Consider the following 19709-nt stretch of genomic DNA (forward strand, 5'->3'; position numbering starts at 1 on the left):
GAGTGGAATGCCATGCCTCAGCAGACAATAAGTCGACTCGTGAACAGCATGAGACGTCGTGGTCAAGCTGTAATTCATGGTCAAGGGCACATGACAGATTATTGAGACGTTGAGATTTTTTGTTGTGGTATACCCACCACAAGAAACAGAACAGCACTGACTGTGTGTGTGTGTGTGTGTGTGTGTGTGTGTGTGTGTGAAAGAAACAGAACAGCACTGACTGTGTGTGTGTGTGTGTGTGTGTGTGTGTGTGTGTGTGTGTGTGTGTGTGTGTGAAAGAAACAGAACAGCACTGACTGTGTGTGTGTGTGTGTGTGTGTGTGTGTGTGTGTGTGTGTGTGTGTGAAAGAAACAGAACAGCACTGACTGTGAGCAAATCTTTTTAATACAAAATATTAAAATTTCAAATCAAACCACGGAAGCTTGACAAAAATTAAAACTTTCAGCCTAGCTCGATCATCTCGGGTTATAAGACACATTTAGGTAAATATTTTCATTAGCATTGCGTCGTCTCGCGCTAGTCTCTTCTTTATTAGAATGGTTTTATTTATTATTTCCCAGATTATAATCTGACTTCTTCTGTTAGCATAAAAATAAACACACAGGTCTGTGGACAGGTCAAGCAGCAGCTGCACTCCGGAGTCTACGTTCTCAACAGTGCTAAAAAACCCTAACAGAACCCATGTCACTCCTCGGACTGGACCGGACCCAGACATCCAGGTTTTTAACACCTTGGAGATTCAATACTGAGAAGGTGAGGAAGTCGGTGTGTCCTGCACTACAACTCTGTTACGCTAGGCTTCGAGGATTCCTGTCAGGGTCACGCTAATCAATGTGTGCTAGCTATTTATTTATTTATTAACACTAAAAGCACACATTATTAGAAATCTCTTCAAAGGGACAATATGGCTATTTTATTATAATTAATTACTAAAGCTAAAAAGATTTCCCTTGAGACTACTAAAAAAAAAAAATCTGTTTAAAGGAACAGTTTGGAGAAAAAATTCCTCTCTGTGATGAGTTTTTGGACTGATCAGATTTTTTTCCCCATTAAAATGATGAATATAGTAATAATAGCCGTGGGAGAGAGTGCGAGCTTCATCGTAACCAGGATTGAACAGAATCAGCCACTACACAGGTTTATAAACTACTTAAAAGTAACCGGTTGAACCAACTGACCGTTTGAATAAAGAAGGTCAGTTTTACAGAGTAAACACAAAGACTCACTAATTATACTTTATAACAAGTGTTATAACATCTTCTGCATTGTTTTAGTGAGTGATAAGTAGCCTAGGGATACACTATATTGCCAAAAGTATTGGGACACCCCTCCAAATCATTGAGTTCAGGTGTTGTTTTTCAGGGGTTGGACTCGGCCCCTTAGTTCCAGTGAAAGGAACTCTTAATGCTTCAGCTTCATACCAAGACATTTTGGACAATTTCATGCTCTTTGTGGGAACAGTTTGGGGATGACCCCTTCCTGTTCCAACATGACTGCACACCAGTGACCAAAGCAAGGTCCATAAAGACATGGATGAGTGAGTTTGGTGTGGAGGAACTTGACTGGCCTGCACAGAGTCCTGACCTCAACCCCATAGAACACCTTTGGGATGAATTAGAGTGGAGACTTTGAGCCAGACCTTCTCGTCCAACATCAGTGTCTGACCTCACAAATGGGCTTCTAGAGGAACGGTCAAAAATTCCCATAAACACACTCCTAAACCTTGTGGAAAGCCTTCCCAGAAGAGTTGAAGCTGTCATAGCTGCAAAGGGCGGGACAACTCCATATTACATTCATGTGCATGGAAAGGCAGACGTCCCAAAACTTTTAGCCACAATGACATTGTTTAATGTTAGAGTTTGTAGTTAAACAGTTCTCTTATATTAGAACTTGTTAAGAAAGTGTTTATAGGTGACTATAGATACAGCCTTCACTGGAACTTCCTGTTTACAGAGGCTCTTGTTTCTGATTGGCTGGTGATGATGACACATCTACGATCATTAAGTTATGACGTGGCCTGTGTTGAAATCCTTTCTCAGGTGATTTCGGACACATCCGCCATCTTGGAATGACCACGTAGCAATGCAGCTCTCTGTCTGCTATAATAGGGACAGTATTAAAATAAGGCTAAATGTAAAGTCTATTAAGATTTAATTAATAGGGTTTATTATAACCTTAGCGTTAGGTTTACGGCTCCTCCCCCAAACTGTTCCTTTAAGTGTTCACTCTCTCAGGGTTAAATACGGATGTGATATGAGACCTGGAGTGTGTCACTGAGCGACACAGAGGCTCTCGACACTTCAGGAAGATTTTTTAATTTTTTAATGTTTAATATATTTGTTGTTAATGATTAGGACTCGCTTATCCCTGCTTTAATTATAACCAGAGTAGGAGGAGCGTACACACGCGTGTGACGTGTAAAACGTGAGGCTCCGCCCACTGTCCTTTGGGATATGCGAATTAGGCTGTGATGATATGTGAATATTAATGAGTGCACACACTGTGAAGCCTAAATGGGACTAACGAGGTCGTCGGGGACGGAGAGGTGTGACGCGCACTTCGTCCTCGTTAGGCGTAGGGCACGAGGGGAGTGCACTCAGAAGGGCATGGTCGTAGTGGTGTTTTATCTTCTAAAGAAAGAGCACCTGATTTGGTTTGGAAGAATTAAGGGGTTAAAGTTCAAAGTCCAAATCCCCTTCTTCTCTTTTACACACACACACACACACACACACACACACATAGCTTTCAGGCAAATACTAGAGAAAGATGAAATGTCTCTCTCTCTCTCTCTCTCTCTCTCTCTCTTTCTATCGAGAGCCCCTGTGATCGTCTCGGGTTCTCTCTGTGACAGATGGGATCTGTGTCCCGGATCCTCTGTGAGTCCGTTAGAGAACATTCTGTCCTCATTCCTGTCTCCAATCAGAAAATATCCGGACACATATTCCAGTCCTGTCTGTCTTTGGCCTCCCAGTAACCGCCTTTATACACAAAGCTTGTCTCTCCGGTCACCGGATCCATCCTCTGATGGAACCAGAGAGGCTTGTAGCCCTCGTACTCGTGACCTGCAACACACACACACACACACACACACACACTCAGAGCGTTCACAGGAATGTCAAACAACTTCTTTATTGTTATCAGTATCACAAACACAGACGCTTCCAGGACTAAAAGGTTAGATCGAGCACCCTAAAGGGTTCTTCAGTTCCTCCAGCTCTAGAACATTTTAGCCTCCTTTTCACTGCGTTTTTTAAAGTGTTTCTTCCTCTTCATGATTATCGAGAGTTCACGTCAGATTTTTATTACTTTTGTGTACACTATTGAGGCTACAGGATAAAACCTGCTGAAAACTAGATTTAAAAAACCCTACAAAAAGAAAGAAAGAAAGAAAGGCTCTGTAGAACCTTATATCTAAGATTTTCCCTTTCATTAAGGTTCCTAATAGAACCCCTTTAGAGGCTGGAATCATTAACCATCCAAAGCATGTGACATTATCATGAACAGAACAGTGTGTGTGTGTGTGTGTTATAAAGACACACTGTGCTGGGTTCTGACGTGAGTCGGTTCTAAATGTGTGCATTGTGTTGCTGCTAATGGGTTTTAGGTTCTAGATATGTCCAGTGTGGTGTGAATTATGCATTAGAGGTTCTAGATGTGCTGTGCTGGGTTCTAGAATGCACCCTCCAGGTGTGTGTGTTGTGCTTGTGAAGTGTGTTATATTCTAGATGTGTGTTGAGTCGGGTTGGGGTTCTGAAGTGTGTTGGTTCTAGATAATGTATTGAGGTCAAAGTGTGTGCACTGTGGTGTGCATGAAGCATTTGAGGTTCTAGATGTCATGTGTCGTGATGAGTTACTGATGTTATCTTTGGGTTCTGGATCATATGCAAAGCTCCAGATATGCCTTTTATTTTATTGTTTTATTGGTTCTAGACATGTGTTCTGTAGCAGGGTTCTAAACATGAGCATGCTGAATTGTAGTTGTTTGTATGTTTGCTTTCTGGATTAGTCAGCAGCAGGGCAGTGTTGGTGTAAGAACTTCCTGGGACATGATTAGAACCAATAGTGCCTACACACACACACACACACACACACAGACAGGGAGAACCGTAAGTAGTGGGAGCACATGGTGAGATCTCCATTACAGATCACTACTGGATCTGCAAATAACTGTGGAACACACCACACTCGCATGCTCACACACACACACACACTGGTGTGAAGTAGCTGTACATGGACGAGTCCAGGTACTAGAACTCACCAGAGTCAAGCTCACACTCTGAGAACCGGGAGGAGAAAAGAGAGACACATGATCATAAACACATCACTACAACACCGAGAACACACACAGGGTTACACGTTCTATCAGTGGCACGACTCTAGAACCTGAAGGTAGCGGTGACGAGGAGGAGTCCAATCTGACCAAGGGAGAAGGTATTTCTAGAGGTTCTAGAGTTCCTCACTATAAGCTTCAGCACCAGTGTTTTGTGTTATAGATAAATGTGATGTGAGTCACTGTGTTCTAGAACATGCCGGGTGTCTGGAAGTGCTCGTGTGTACGAATCTCTGGATAAATGTGATGTTCTGGATGGGTTCTTGACGTGATGTTCTATGGCAGCCATGAACTGTGTTCTAGATAACAGTGTTGTTCTGGATGTTTAAGTCAATATGTGTAGTACGTTCTAGATAAATTGTGTTGGGTTCTCCATCACGATGTCCCTCATGTTCTTTGTCCTGACTCTTGGAACCTGGAGAACTTGAGAGTTTTTTGTGAATTACGTGACACACCGGACAACACAGTGTGTGTGTGTGTGTTCCAGATCGGTTCTCTGTTCCGGTTCTCACCTTGGTCCATGGCGTCGGACGCCTCGGCCTCTCTCCTCCTCCTCACGGCTCTCTGCTTCTCCTCCAGCCTCTGTTTCTCCATGTTGGCTTCATCCCATCGTCCCTCCTCCATCAGACGCTGGTCCGGTCGCAGACGGCTGTCCGTCACACACACACCGTCCTCCTCCTCGTTCAGTGTGAGAGCCAGAGATGAGAAGAAGTACATGTTTTCCGCGTTCTCTCTAACAGGACACACACACACACACACACACACATACACACACAGACAGATGAGATGATAATAGATTTTTTTTCACATTAATGAACTCAGCACATGAATCCAGGTGAAGGTCTGGTGATGTAGTGTAACCATGGCAACACTACATCACCTACAGATGTTAATGTTGTGGTGCTGGGGTTGTGTACTGAAACACTGGTAGATGTTGTTGCTGTGGTGGTGATGCATTTTAGGTTCTAGATGTGGGTGTTGTGATACCAGGTGTGTGTGTGTGTGTGTGTGTGTGTGTGTGTGTGTATATACAGGAGTGGGTATTTCTTCCACAGTAGTCGAGGTGTGTGTGTGTGTGTGTGTGTGTGTATATACAGGAGTGGGTATTTCTTCCACAGTAGTCGAGGTGTGTGTGTGTGTGTGTGTACATACAGGAGTGGGTATTTCTTCCACAGTAGTCGAGGTGTGTGTGTGTGTGTGTGTGTGTGTGTGTACATACAGGAGTGGGTATTTCTTCCACAGTAGTCGAGGTGTGTGTGTGTGTGTGTGTGTGTACATACAGGAGTGGGTATTTCTTCCACAGTAGTCGAGGTGTGTGTGTGTGTGTGTGTGTGTGTACATATGGGAGTGGATATTTCTTCCACAGTAGACGAGGGGTGTGTGTGTGTGTGTGTACATACGGCAGTAGGTATTTCTTCCACAGTAGTCGAGGTGTGTGTGTGTGTGTGTGTGTGTGTACATATGGGAGTGGATATTTCTTCCACAGTAGACGAGGGGTGTGTGTGTGTGTGTGTGTACATACGGGAGTGGATATTTCTTCCACAGTAGACGAGGTGTGTGTGTGTGTGTGTGTACATATGGGAGTGGATATTTCTTCCACAGTAGACGAGGTGTGTGTGTGTGTGTGTGTGTGTGTACATATGGGAGTGGGTATTTCTTCCACAGTAGACGAGGTGTGTGTGTGCGTGTGTGTGTACATAGGGGAGTGGGTATTTCTTCCACAGTAGACAAGGTGTGTGTGTGTGTGTGTGTGTGTGTACATAGGGGAGTGGGTATTTCTTCCACAGTAGACGAGGTGTGTGTGTGTGTGTGTGTGTGTGTACATACGGCAGTAGGTATTTCTACCACAGTAGTCGAGGTGTGTGTGTGTGTGTGTGTGTGTACATACGGGAGTGGGTATTTCTTCCACAGTAGTCGAGGTGTGTGTGTGTGTGTGTGTGTGTGTACATACGGGAGTGGGTATTTCTTCCACAGTAGTCGAGGTGTGTGTGTGTGTGTGTGTGTGTACATACGGGAGTGGGTATTTCTTCCACAGTAGTCGAGGGGTGTGTGTGTGTGTGTGTGTGTGTGTGTACATACGGCAGTAGGTATTTCTTCCACAGTAGTCGAGGGGTGTGTGTGTGTGTGTACATACGGGAGTGGGTATTTCTTCCACAGTAGTCGAGGGGTGTGTGTGTGTGTGTGTGTACATACGGGAGTGGGTATTTCTTCCACAGTAGTCGAGGTGTGTGTGTGTGTGTGTGTGTACATACGGGAGTGGGTATTTCTTCCACAGTAGTCGAGGGGTGTGTGTGTGTGTGTGTGTGTGTGTGTACATACGGGAGTGGGTATTTCTTCCACAGTAGTCGAGGTGTGTGTGTGTGTGTGTGTGTACATACGGGAGTGGGTATTTCTTCCACAGTAGTCGAGGTGTGTGTGTGTGTGTGTGTACATACGGGAGTGGGTATTTCTTCCACAGTAGACGAGGTGTGTGTGTGTGTGTGTGTGTGTGTGTGTGTACATATGGGAGTGGGTATTTCTTCCACAGTAGACGAGGTGTGTGTGTGTGTGTGTGTGTGTGTGTGTACATACGGCAGTAGGTATTTCTTCCACAGTAGTCGAGGGGTGTGTGTGTGTACATACGGGAGTGGGTATTTCTTCCACAGTAGTCGAGGGGTGTGTGTGTGTGTGTGTGTGTGTGTGTGTGTGTGTGTACATACGGCAGTAGGTATTTCTTCCACAGTAGTCGAGGGGTGTGTGTGTGTGTGTGTGTGTACATACGGGAGTGGGTATTTTTTCCACACTAGTCGAGGTGTGTGTGTGTGTGTGTGTACATACGGCAGTAGGTATTTCTTCCACAGTAGACGAGATGTGTGGTGTGTGTGTGTGTGTGTGTGTGGTGTGTGTGTGTGTGTGTGTGTGTGTGTGTACATACGGGAGTGGGTATTTCTTCCACAGTAGACGAGGTGTGTGGTGTGTGTGTGTGTGTGTGTGGTGTGTGTGTGTGTGTGTGTGTGTGTGTGTGTGTGTACATACGGCAGTAGGTATTTCTTCCACAGTAGTCGAGGGGTGTGTGTGTGTGTGTGTGTGTGTGTACATATGGGAGTGGATATTTCTTCCACAGTAGACGAGGTGTGTGTGTGTGTGTGTGTGTGTGTGTACATACGGGAGTGGGTATTTCTTCCACAGTAGACGAGGTGTGTGGTGTGTGTGTGTGTGTGTGTGTGGTGTGTGTGTGTGTGTGTGTGTGTGTGCATACGGGAGTGGGTATTTCTTCCACAGTAGTCGAGGGGTGTGTGTGTGTGTGTGTGTGTGTGTGTGTGTGTGTGGTGTGTGTGTGTGTGTGTGTGTGTGTGTGTGTGTGTGTGTGTGTACATACGGCAGTAGGTATTTCTTCCACAGTAGTCGAGGGGTGTGTGTGTGTGTGTGTGTGTGTGTGTGTACATACGGGAGTGGGTATTTTTTCCACACTAGTCGAGGTGTGTGTGTGTGTGTGTGTACATACGGCAGTAGGTATTTCTTCCACAGTAGACGAGGTGTGTGGTGTGTGTGTGTGTGTGTGTGTACATACGGGAGTGGGTATTTCTTCCACAGTAGACGAGGTGTGGTGTGTGTGTGTGTGGTGTGTGTGTGTGTGTGTGTGTGTGTGTGTGTGTACATACGGGAGTGGGTATTTCTTTCACAGTAGACAAGGGGTGTGTGTGTGTGTGTGTGTGTGTGTGTGTGTGTACATACAGGAGTGGGTATTTCTTCCACAGTAGTCGAGGGGTGTGTGTGTGTGTGTGTGTGTGTGTACATACGGCAGTAGGTATTTCTTCCACAGTAGTCGAGGGGTGTGTGTGTGTGTGTGTGTGTGTGTGTGTACATACGGGAGTGGGTATTTTTTCCACACTAGTCGAGGTGTGTGTGTGTGTGTGTGTGTACATACGGGAGTGGGTATTTCTTCCACAGTAGACGAGGTGTGTGGTGTGTGTGTGTGTGTGTGTGTGGTGTGTGTGTGTGTGTGTGTGTGTGTGTGTGTGCATACGGGAGTGGGTATTTCTTCCACAGTAGTCGAGGGGTGTGTGTGTGTGTGTGTGTGTGTGTGTGGTGTGTGTGTGTGTGTGTGTGTGTGTGTGTGTGTGTGTGTGTGTGTGTGTGTGTGTGTACATACGGGAGTGGGTATTTCTTCCACAGTAGTCGAGGGGTGTGTGTGTGTGTGTGTGTGTGTGTGTACATACGGGAGTGGGTATTTTTTCCACACTAGTCGAGGTGTGTGTGTGTGTGTGTGTACATACGGCAGTAGGTATTTCTTCCACAGTAGACGAGGTGTGTGGTGTGTGTGTGTGTGTGTGTGTGTGTGTGTGTGTGTGTGTGTACATACGGGAGTGGGTATTTCTTCCACAGTAGACGAGGTGTGGTGTGTGTGTGTGTGTGTGTGTGTGTGTACATACGGCAGTAGGTATTTCTTCCACAGTAGACGAGGTGTGTGGTGTGTGTGTGTGTGTGTGTGTGTGTGTGTACATACGGGAGTGGGTATTTCTTCCACAGTAGACGAGGTGTGGTGTGTGTGTGTGTGTGTGTGTGGTGTGTGTGTGTGTGTGTGTGTGTGTGTGTACATACGGGAGTGGGTATTTTTTCCACACTAGTCGAGGTGTGTGTGTGTGTGTGTGTACATACGGCAGTAGGTATTTCTTCCACAGTAGACGAGGTGTGTGGTGTGTGTGTGTGTGTGTGTGTGTGTGTGTGTGTACATACGGGAGTGGGTATTTCTTCCACAGCAGTCGAGGGGTGAGTGTTTGGTACACAGTCTTCTGTTTGCCCTCTGCACTGTTGCTGCCTCGGCTGCTCTGAACGATTTTAGCACTCTCCATTCGGTCATCCCACGTTCCTGATAGGATGTAGTGTGCCTGTCCTTCACTGTCCGCCACCACACCTGTCACCTACACACACACACACACACACACACACACCATCATCATCATCATCAGAGCAAAGCCAGGAACACACTCCACCCAGCACACTGATCTCCCACGTTAGCATGATTTCTGGATTTCTGATCAGCTGGTGTTTAATGCAGGATTTGGATATATGAGATATGAGAAGGATGATGAAGGTGTGATGAGATATGAGAAGGATGATGAAGGTGTGATGAGATATGAGAAGGATGATGAAGGTGTGATGAGATATGAGAAGGATGATGAAGGTGTGATGAGATATGAGAAGGATGATGAAGGTGTGATGAGATATGAGAAGGATGATGAAGGTGTGATGAGATATGAGAAGGATGATGAAGGTGTGATGAGATATGAGAAGGATGATGAAGGTGTGATGAGATATGAGAAGGATGATGAAGGTGTGATGAGATATGAGAAGGATGATGAAGGTGTGATGAGATATGAGAAGGATGATGAAGATGTGATGAGATATGAGAAGGATGATGAAGGTGTGATGAGATATGAGAAGGATGATGAAGGTGTGATGAGATATGAGAAGGATGATGAAGGTGTGATGAGATATGAGAAGGATGATGAAGGTGTGATGAGATATGAGAAGGATGATGAAGGTGTGATGAGATATGAGAAGGATGATGAAGGTGTGATGAGATATGAGAAGGATGATGAAGGTGTGATGAGATATGAGAAGGATGATGAAGGTGTGATGAGATATGAGAAGGATGATGAAGGTGTGATGAGATATGAGAAGGATGATGAAGATGTGATGAGATATGAGAAGGATGATGAAGGTGTGATGAGATATGAGAAGGATGATGAAGGTGTGATGAGATATGAGAAGGATGATGAAGGTGTGATGAGATATGAGAAGGATGATGAAGGTGTGATGAGATATGAGAAGGATGATGAAGGTGTGATGAGATATGAGAAGGATGATGAAGGTGTGATGAGATATGAGAAGGATGATGAAGGTGTGATGAGATATGAGAAGGATGATGGTGTGATGAGATATGAGAAGGATGATGGTGTGATGAGATATGAGAAGGATGATGAAGGTGTGATGAGATATGAGAAGGATGATGGTGTGATGAGATATGAGAAGGATGATGGTGTGATGAGATATGAGAAGGATGATGAAGATGTGATGGTGTTTATTGTTGAATGATGGTGCTGGTGTCTGGAGATTGCTGTCCATTGGTCTTTGATGGAAATTGCAGTGAAACTCTGGAGTGTGTTGGAGATGTTGACGTTTTTGTAAAAACAATGCTGTGGAGAATGTCGGTGGTTTGATGGAGCATGCTGGTGTTTACTGGAGCATGCTGGTGTTTACTGGAACATGCTGGTGTTTACTGGAACATGCTGGTGTTTACTGGAGCATGCTGGTGTTTACTGGAGCATGCTGGTGTTTACTGGAACATGTTGGTGTTTACTGGAAAACCTTGGCATGTGCTGGTGGTTAGTGCTGGAGACTGGTGTATACTGGGGAGTGTGGATATGTGCTGGAGATGGTGTCTGATGGTGAATGGTGGTGTTGGATGGAGACTGTTGGGTTTTAATGAACAATCCTGGAGAAAGCTGTTGCTGGTGTTTATTGGAGAATGTTCAACAGGAAGTTGTGCAGAAGTGGAGACTTACCTTGCGTGGAACTTCCCTTGAGAAGTAGCTGTATGGAGAGAACTTAAGCTGACACGTCTCTTTGGTTCTGTGGTTCACAACGTCGATGTCTCCCGACTGAGAACAAGATGGAGATTAAAGGGCAAGTATTAAAATGGATGTAGGTGCAGGAGAGAATAATAATAATAAACACTAGTAAATGGAATGGAAGTCTGATTAGATGAGGTGTTTGGTGTGTTCAGTGAGAACACAGACCTGGTCAATCCACAGTTTGCCCACGATAATGTTGTGCACAGTGGAGGTCACTTTACGCCACATGTAGTGGTTCCCACTCGCATGGAACTGCAGGTGGATGGCACCTATAGAACCCAGAACCCGGAGCGACGACAAATGCAAGTTATGTTGTCAACCAAATAACTTAGGCCACGCCCCCTACCTGGGGATGATGCAGGTGTGGCGTGACACCATTCTAACTATCATTGTGTTCATTTATAGAACATAAAACTAATCATTTAGACTGATGAGAATTAAGTCCTACACAAGCCGTGTTTGTTAAAGTGGGCGGAGTCTCTTACCCAAAGGCATGATGGACAGGTATTTGCCACGGAACTTGCTAGCGATGGTGATTTCCTGCCAGAGGGTCCAGCCTCGCTGTGAGATGACATGATGTGCCGCAGCCGGAGGATGATGACTAACCTGAGAGAAATGGACAGATTTTTAAGGTCTATAGTTCCACCACTAGAGGGCAGTATTTGTCAGTCTCCAGTTCATTTTTAAAGCGTGTATGTATGGAGGGAGGGTGTGTGTGTGTGTTTGTGAAGTTTAACCTGCTCGCAGATGGAGCGGTAGCCGTAGTCGTCCAGCCGGTCGAGTTCATACGTTTCACCCAGAAGGGGGTTGAAGGGTTTAGCCGTGCGGTGAACGGTGGTGGAATAAGACGAGACGGAGAAAGCGGCCACCAAACACATCTGCTCCAGAGAATTCTCACAGCGAGCCGCTTTATCCAACAGCTCACTGTACTCCAGATCCTCCGTCAGCCGCTGCAGCATGGAGAGGGGCTCGTTAAAGTTCACCTGAGGAAGCAAAGAAGGTGGAGAAAGAACAGATCTGTAAGACACACTGTCTCATTCTTCTTGTGTGTCTGGAGACACTGTACATATAGCAAGAAAGAATGAAGGGAGTATTTTGGCAGTATGGAGGCAGGTTCACAGCAGTGTGGGGGTGGTATGTAGGCAGTGTGGTGGCAGTAGGGTAGAACAATGTGAGCAGTATGAAAGTAGTGTAGTTGTAGTATAGTGGCAGTATAGAGGGGTATAGTGGCAGTATAGAGGGGTATAGTGGCAGTATAGAGGGGAATAATGGCAGTTTAGAGGGGTATAGTGGCAGTATAGAGGGGTATAGTGGCAGTATAGAGGGGAATAGTGGCAGTATAGAGGGGAATAATGGCAGTTTAGAGGGGTATAGTGGCAGTATAGAGGGGTATAGTGGCAGTATAGAGGGGAATAATGGCAGTATAGAGGGGAATAATGGCAGTTTAGAGGGGTATAGTGGCAGTATAGAGGGGTATAGTGGCAGTATAGAGGGGAATAATGGCAGTTTAGAGGGGTATAGTGGCAGTATAGAGGGGTATAGTGGCAGTATAGAGGGGTATAGTGGCAGTATAGAGGGGTATAGTGGCAGTATAGAGGGGAATAATGGCAGTTTAGAGGGGTATAGTGGCAGTATAGAGGGGTATAGTGGCAGTATAGAGGGGTATAGTGGCAGTATAGAGGGGAATAATGGCAGTTTAGAGGGGTATAGTGGCAGTATAGAGGGGTATAGTGGCAGTATAGAGGGGAATAGTGGCAGTATAGAGGGGAATAATGGCAGTTTAGAGGGGTATAGTGGCAGTATAGAGGGGTATAGTGGCAGTATAGAGGGGAATAATGGCAGTTTAGAGGGGAATAGTGGCAGTTTAGAGGGGAATAGTGGCAGTTTAGAGGGGAATAGTGGCAGTATAGAGGGGTATAGTGGCAGTATAGAGGGGTATAGTGGCAGTATAGAGGGGAATAATGGCAGTTTAGAGGGGAATAGTGGCAGTTTAGAGGGGTATAGTGGCAGTTTAGAGGGGTATAGTGGCAGTTTAGAGGGGTATAGTGGCAGTTTAGAGGGGTATAGTGGCAGTATAGAGGGGTATAGTGGCAGTATAGAGGGGAATAATGGCAGTTTAGAGGGGTATAGTGGCAGTATAGAGGGGTATAGTGGCAGTATAGAGGGGAATAGTGGCAGTATAGAGGGGAATAATGGCAGTTTAGAGGGGTATAGTGGCAGTATAGAGGGGTATAGTGGCAGTATAGAGGGGAATAATGGCAGTTTAGAGGGGAATAGTGGCAGTTTAGAGGGGAATAGTGGCAGTTTAGAGGGGTATAGTGGCAGTTTAGAGGGGAATAATGGCAGTTTAGAGGGGTATAGTGGCAGTTTAGAGGGGTATAGTGGCAGTATAGAGGGGAATAATGGCAGTTTAGAGGGGAATAGTGGCAGTATAGAGGGGTATAGTGGCAGTATAGAGGGGTATAGTGGCAGTATAGAGGGGAATAATGGCAGTTTAGAGGGGAATAGTGGCAGTTTAGAGGGGTATAGTGGCAGTTTAGAGGGGTATAGTGGCAGTTTAGAGGGGTATAGTGGCAGTTTAGAGGGGTATAGTGGCAGTATAGAGGGGAATAATGGCAGTTTAGAGGGGAATAGTGGCAGTATAGAGGGGTATAGTGGCAGTATAGAGGGGTATAGTGGCAGTATAGAGGGGAATAGTGGCAGTACAGAGGGGAATATTGGCAGTACAGAGGGGAATAGTGGCAGTTCAGAGGGGTATAATGGTGGTTTAGAGGGTTATAGTGGCAGTATAGAGGGGTATAGTGGCAGTATAGAGGGGAATAATGGCAGTTTAGAGGGGAATAGTGGCAGTTTAGAGGGGTATAGTGCCAGTGTAGAGGGGTATAGTGGCAGTATAGAGGGGTATAGTGGCAGTATAGAGGGGTATAGTGGCAGTATAGAGGGGAATAGTGGCAGTACAGAGGGGTATATTGGCAGTTTAGAGGGGAATAGTGGCAGTACAGAGGGGTATATTGGCAGTTTAGAGGGGAATAGTGGCAGTTCAGAGGGGTATAATGGTGGTTTAGAGGGTTATAGTGGCAGTATAGAGGGGTATAGTGGCAGTTTAGAGGGGTATAGTGGCAGTATAGAGGGGTATAGTGGCAGTATAGAGGGGTATAGCAGTATAGAGGGGTATAGCAGTATAGAGGCAGTGTGGGGGCAGTATGGAGGCAGTATAGAAGCAGATTGGAAACAGTATGGAAGCAGTATGGACACTGTTTTGAGGCAGTATGGAGGCAGTATAGAGGCAGTGTGGAGGCAGTATGGACACAGTGTTGAGATAGTATAAAGGCAGTATAGAGGCAGAGTGGAGGCAGTATGGAGGATGTGTTGAGGCAGTGTGGAGGCAGTATAGGGGCAGTATGGAGGCTCACAGGCATGGGGATCTTGGAGAGCTCTTTCCCGATGCAGTTCTTCATGATGCTCCACAGGTTAAGTGAGTAGTTGGGCTTGTCTGGGATTCGGCTCCGCCTCCTCCTGCGTGTCTGCAGCTCTCTCCCTGATAAATCATTACAGCTGGGAGACGACTGAGACACAGACACGGGGAGAAGGATGGACAGAGAGAGAGAGAGAGAGAGAGAGAGAGAGAGAGAGAAAGAGAAAGAGAGAGGCTGTAGATTCAGGAATTTACAATAAACCTGTAACTGTCCTAACTCACTCTCTTAAAATAAAGACCAAACCAACAAATGCCTTTAATTCTCATAAACACTGACAGACACTCACATGCTGCTCCAGGTTCCAGTCACTGGGCTGACCACCACTGGCACCGCTTAGATTACTCTGAGAACGTCTGTCCCACACACACACACACACACACACACACACACACACACACACACACACGCACACGCGCACACACGCACGCGCACACGCGCACACGCGCACACACGCACGCGCACACACGCGCACACACACACGCACGCGCACACACACACGCGCACGCGCACACACGCGCACACACACGCGCACACACACGCGCACACACGTGCACACACGCGCGCACACACGCGCACACACACGCGCACACACACGCGCACACACATTACAATAACAACATAATAGGTTTCTCTATTATTCATCATTTAATATTTATTGTTTAAATTATTCATTTAAGAGTCAGTTTAATCTCTAAAAGGCTTAGCATTTTACTTAATTACGTTTAATTGCCTAATTAAGCCATTTATTTTAATTATGCATAAAGAAATCATTTATTGGCTACAGCTTAGCAATAGATGACCGTTTTCATACACCTGATGGGGTGGAGGGTGCCAATATATTGTGCAGAGGGACAGTAAGGTCCTGTAGAGTCTCTGACCTGTGCTGAGAGACGTCTGTAGCCGTCACTGTGATAAAAGCGGGCGAATCCTCCATGGCGTCAAAATACTCCGTATCCTCATCTTCATCACTCGCTTCCTCTTTGCGGGACCTCTCACTCACTCCTTCAGGAAACACACACACACACACACACACACACACACACAACGGATTTACGGATTTAATTTTGGATTTTGTAAACCCACTCAAAATATCCTATAATACTGGAATGGGGGGAGAAATCTATACAGGTGGCAAAAAGAGACCCTCTAAATGAGATCTGGGGCAGTTTTGAAGAACCCAGATTTTGTCAGAGATCATAAACAAACAATAACATGACAGAATACATAAGAGTGAGTCCACAAAAATCCAGTGACCAGGAATGGACAGAAACGGTTGCAGGAGTGAACATGATGCTACCACCACCACAATGCTTCAGAGCAGTGAGCAGTTTGGGAAAGGCTTCTGCACATCAGACCTGGACAGAAGGTTTCAGAGTGTTTAATGCTGACCGGTGTGTGTGGAGGTGGTGTCAGGTGTGTTGGAGGTGTGTGTCGGCGCCTCCCTCCACGCTCTCTCCAGGCTGTTGTGCTGCTTGGCCAGTTGTTCTATGGTCTCCTCCAGGTGAGTGCGCTGCTCTCGCTCATGCTGCAGGACTCGCTGCCATCTGCGGCTGTGGCTCTCGGCCAGCTCCAGGAAATCACGGCATGCCTGACACACGGGGAGACACAAACTCAGGTCAGATTAGAAAAAACATCCAAATCCAGAACTTTTCATACACCAGTTGAGTCTCTACATCCACTTCCTGTCACGTAACAGCATCCTGTCTCATTCTACTGCTGAGTCAAAACTTAAAAAGATTAGATTTTTTCCTGAAACAGTTTCCTGTTACATTTTCCTACTGACTGAAGAATTCCAGCAAACCTCTGACCCCTTAACTGCTCAGCTGTAATCCGTGTCTTTATAGACCCTTTTAGTGCCGAAGTCACAATGACGTCACATCGCTAGCTGGAGGCAGAACAAAGGGAAAACTGGAGGCGGCCAGTACAAACCAGTACAGAGTCCAGCTACACGAGGAACGCAAATATCTTGTTGTGTGCCAGAATGGACGGAGTGCAGGCTCCAGTTTTAAGTTTTATTGCATACCTGCTGCCACTGCCAGACAAAAAAACCCACGACAGCTGTGGTCAAACTCAATAAAACCAGCAGACTGGACAGAATCGATCATCAAAAACGTCGGGTTTTGCAGCACACACTTCATATCAGATAAAGTTAAATAAACTCTTGTTTTTTGTTGCCGTGGTTTATGGTGTGGTTACGTGTATAAATAAATGTCCACCTCATCAGAAACTGGGGAATGATTTCTCACGTAACGCTAACTTTTTAGCGTGTAAGTTAGCTAACTGGTAGCTAATGACCAGAGACTAAACAAAGGAAACTGTTTGGGTCATCTCCCTCTCTACAGTGGCCAGGAGCGCTGGGTTTTTCTGTCAGATAGGTCTAAACGTCAGGTCACTCAACCGGAGGTCATGCGGTCACATTGTCCATCCACTGAGTGACCGTGTACGGATCGGCCAATCTGGTTCCGTCCGTTAAAGTTTTCAAATAGCATTCGCGGTCCTGGACAATGAGTGACCTAACAGTCAGTTGTTTATAAGCAAACTAACAAAACTTGATAAATAGCGCTTGTAAAGCGGTCATGGAAATCTTTCTGCCTCCACCGAAGCTCAGCCCCCAAAAAATTATCACATTGTTTACAAAACACAAAAAGGGTTTATATATCATATCACTCTGAATGATCAGCAAATACAAAAACACAAGCCCCGCCCCTTTGATGATAATAGCCAATCAGCTTGAGAAACTGTTCATTTAAAACTGAAAACCTTTTGGAACTTTAGGGACACTTTAAAGACATTTTTTGAGATTTTTTTCAAAAAAAGAACTAAAGCTAACTAAAGCTTTCAGACACTTTTTTATTTACAGAGCTTTAAAACATTTGTGTCTGAAGTGATGAAGGTCCAGAGAGTGGAGATGTTTCTGTTTCTCTGATGACCAGCCTGCTGGACTATACTGACCCGAGGAGTCTGAGACTAAAACACTGCAGTGAGTCACAGCGAAGCAGAAGTGAAAGCATTCCTCTAACACACACACACACACACACACACACCGAGCACAGAGTTAAAGAGGTTACTATAGATCACTTTCTGACTCCTGAAAAAAAAATCACAGTAAAATACATCACTTCCTGTCTGACTCTGGACTTCCTGATCACATGATGATGACTGATGCTCTGATTATTGAACCGGCAGCGTGTTTAAACTCTATAAAATCATTCAGTAATACAAATCTACACATCTAACACACACACACACACACACACAGTGTAGAGCAGACCTGTTGCTTAGTAAATCCTCAGTATTTGATATTTTCATCACTATTTCAGTTAAAAACACACATAATATAGTTAAATCATGAACAGGCAGATAATGAGACAGAAACAAGGGTCTCACACACACACACACACAGTCTTGTACATAGCAGTCATATATGCACTCACCCGGACGTCTGTGTATGACTTGAGCTGATGTAAAGTGCAGCATATAAGTCTCTGTGTGTGTGTGTGTGTGTGTGTGTGTGTGAAAGCTGCTGTGAAGACAAAAAGTTGCTTCCACATTTTACTGCTGAGGATCGAAAACAGGTCTCACACACACTGCTCGTGACTTCACAACACACACACACAGGAAATTACTGAACGTCTGTATGTGTGTGTGTGGGGGGGGGGCAGGTCAGCTAATTTAACCCTGACCATCTAACTACGTGCTGATCAGGACGTTATCTCACCGTCGCTACAGTGAGTTAAATATCAGACATCTGCGTCGGCCATTTTGTTTATGATGTCACTTTCTGGGGGACGGGGGAGGGGGTGAGCCTCTTTATTTGTCCTTTAACATGTTTATGTTTTGATCTGAATTATTTGACTTTTTTGAGCAGTTATTACGAGTTGCAGTAGAGGTGTTTTATTGTTCTGAATGCAGTACACGAGTGACTCTGAGAGAACGTTTACTGCTGAGGTAAAGCTTTAAAACGCTTGGTTTACATCGGGCTAAGTAGCAAATGTTCGCTAGCTATAAATAAATAATTTATAAATAAATTCATAAAGTTTACTTTGTTTTTTTCCCCTCATGTTTGTGACACACTGAGTGTTCTCTATTAATTTACCAGTTTATCTCGAAGCAGCAGAGATTGTCAGTGACCTGTACAGCTACTTGATGAAAATATTAAAATATATTTTAAAGACAAATAAATGTAAGCTTCACGTTTTGGCTGCTGCGCTTTCTGATCAGAACTAACAGAGATGGACGGATGCTACATGCCCACAAGAGACACGCCCACAAGAGACACCCCCCAGGAGTAGCATGTCTACAGGAGACATGCCCACAAATGACACACCTACAAGAGACACGCCTACAAACAAACACACAAGACTCGCCCATAAATGAAACACCTACATGAGACACACCCAGAAGAGACACACCCACAAAAGACACACCCACAAGAGAAAAAATATTCTGCATATATTATTATAAAAATGTATTTTACTTTTACACAGTTAGTGTCCAGCTGAGTTTCAGGTCTCTTCTCTGCCCTCTAGTGGACAAAGTTGTTAGTCTATCAGATGTAGAAAAGTAAAGCAGATAACACATCCTGTGCATCTGTCACTGAGATAAACTCCACCGCTTCACTTCACACACTGCTCACGATAGCGTTAGCTCCAGCGGGGTGTGTATCAGAGTTCTGATTAAAAACCTCGTTAAAATCGATCACATCGCTTTAAACTCAAACTCCGCCGTATTGATCAGAGGAGAGGAAAATCTCTGTGTGTTTATCACTGCGCTGACTGATCACTCCACACACACACACAGGCCTGTATTAATACACTCGTCCTGATATGTTATCGTTTCCATAGTAACATCTCCTCCACTTGGATGTGTTAAAATGTGTTAAACATGAAACGTTCATCTAATAGAAGTTTTCAGAAACAGAACCAGAACCAGGTTCAGACAGAACTCTCCTGTGGATCTGGTGCTCTAGACTCACATTGATCATAGCATTGGAGGTGATGCGGAACAGAGTGGCTCTCTCGTTGACGGCCTTGATCTTCTCGCTGCCCTCGACCGGGACGCGCAGAGCCTCGAGCTCACTGAGGGAACGCTGCAGCGCCGCGCCGTGCTTCGCGATCAGATCGTTACACGTACACAGATCGTCCAGCTTACTCGCCAATGTCTTCAGCGCCCCCTGCAGCTCACTGCGGTCCGAACGGGACGTGGGCTCCTCTTCCCCAGAGTCATCTGCGTGCGCACACACACACACACACACACACACACACAGGGTTAGGAAATGTACAGTG

The 19709-nt window shown here is 45.4% G+C and overlaps 1 protein-coding gene across 5 annotated transcripts in view; it reads right to left on the reverse strand.

The window, feature by feature from the left end:
* Positions 1 to 2717: 2717 nt before the first annotated feature.
* Positions 2718 to 19709, reverse strand: part of osbp2b (oxysterol binding protein 2b) — a 59790-nt gene continuing 42798 nt past the window's right edge. For 3 of the 5 annotated variants that reach the window (XM_058374867.1, XM_058374869.1, XM_058374871.1), the window contains 13 exons: positions 19400 to 19650; positions 15814 to 16012; positions 15303 to 15426; positions 14711 to 14777; positions 14362 to 14514; positions 11686 to 11931; positions 11434 to 11554; positions 11114 to 11217; positions 10880 to 10975; positions 9048 to 9232; positions 4844 to 5064; positions 4260 to 4277; positions 2718 to 3063 (listed from right to left, as the gene is read on the reverse strand). In XM_058374867.1, the coding sequence (XP_058230850.1) occupies positions 2921 to 3063; positions 4260 to 4277; positions 4844 to 5064; positions 9048 to 9232; positions 10880 to 10975; positions 11114 to 11217; positions 11434 to 11554; positions 11686 to 11931; positions 14362 to 14514; positions 14711 to 14777; positions 15303 to 15426; positions 15814 to 16012; positions 19400 to 19650 (1928 nt within the window). In that variant the 3' untranslated portion in view covers positions 2718 to 2920. Of the gene's footprint in view, positions 3064 to 4259; positions 4278 to 4843; positions 5065 to 9047; positions 9233 to 10879; positions 10976 to 11113; positions 11218 to 11433; positions 11555 to 11685; positions 11932 to 14361; positions 14515 to 14710; positions 14778 to 15302; positions 15427 to 15813; positions 16013 to 17858; positions 18016 to 19399; positions 19651 to 19709 lie in introns of those variants that run through there. The other 2 variants (XM_058374870.1, XM_058374868.1) reach the window with 2 other exon arrangements.

This window comes from Hemibagrus wyckioides, linkage group LG22 (genome assembly GCF_019097595.1).
Source record: "Hemibagrus wyckioides isolate EC202008001 linkage group LG22, SWU_Hwy_1.0, whole genome shotgun sequence".
Taxonomy (NCBI): Eukaryota; Metazoa; Chordata; class Actinopteri; order Siluriformes; family Bagridae; genus Hemibagrus; species Hemibagrus wyckioides.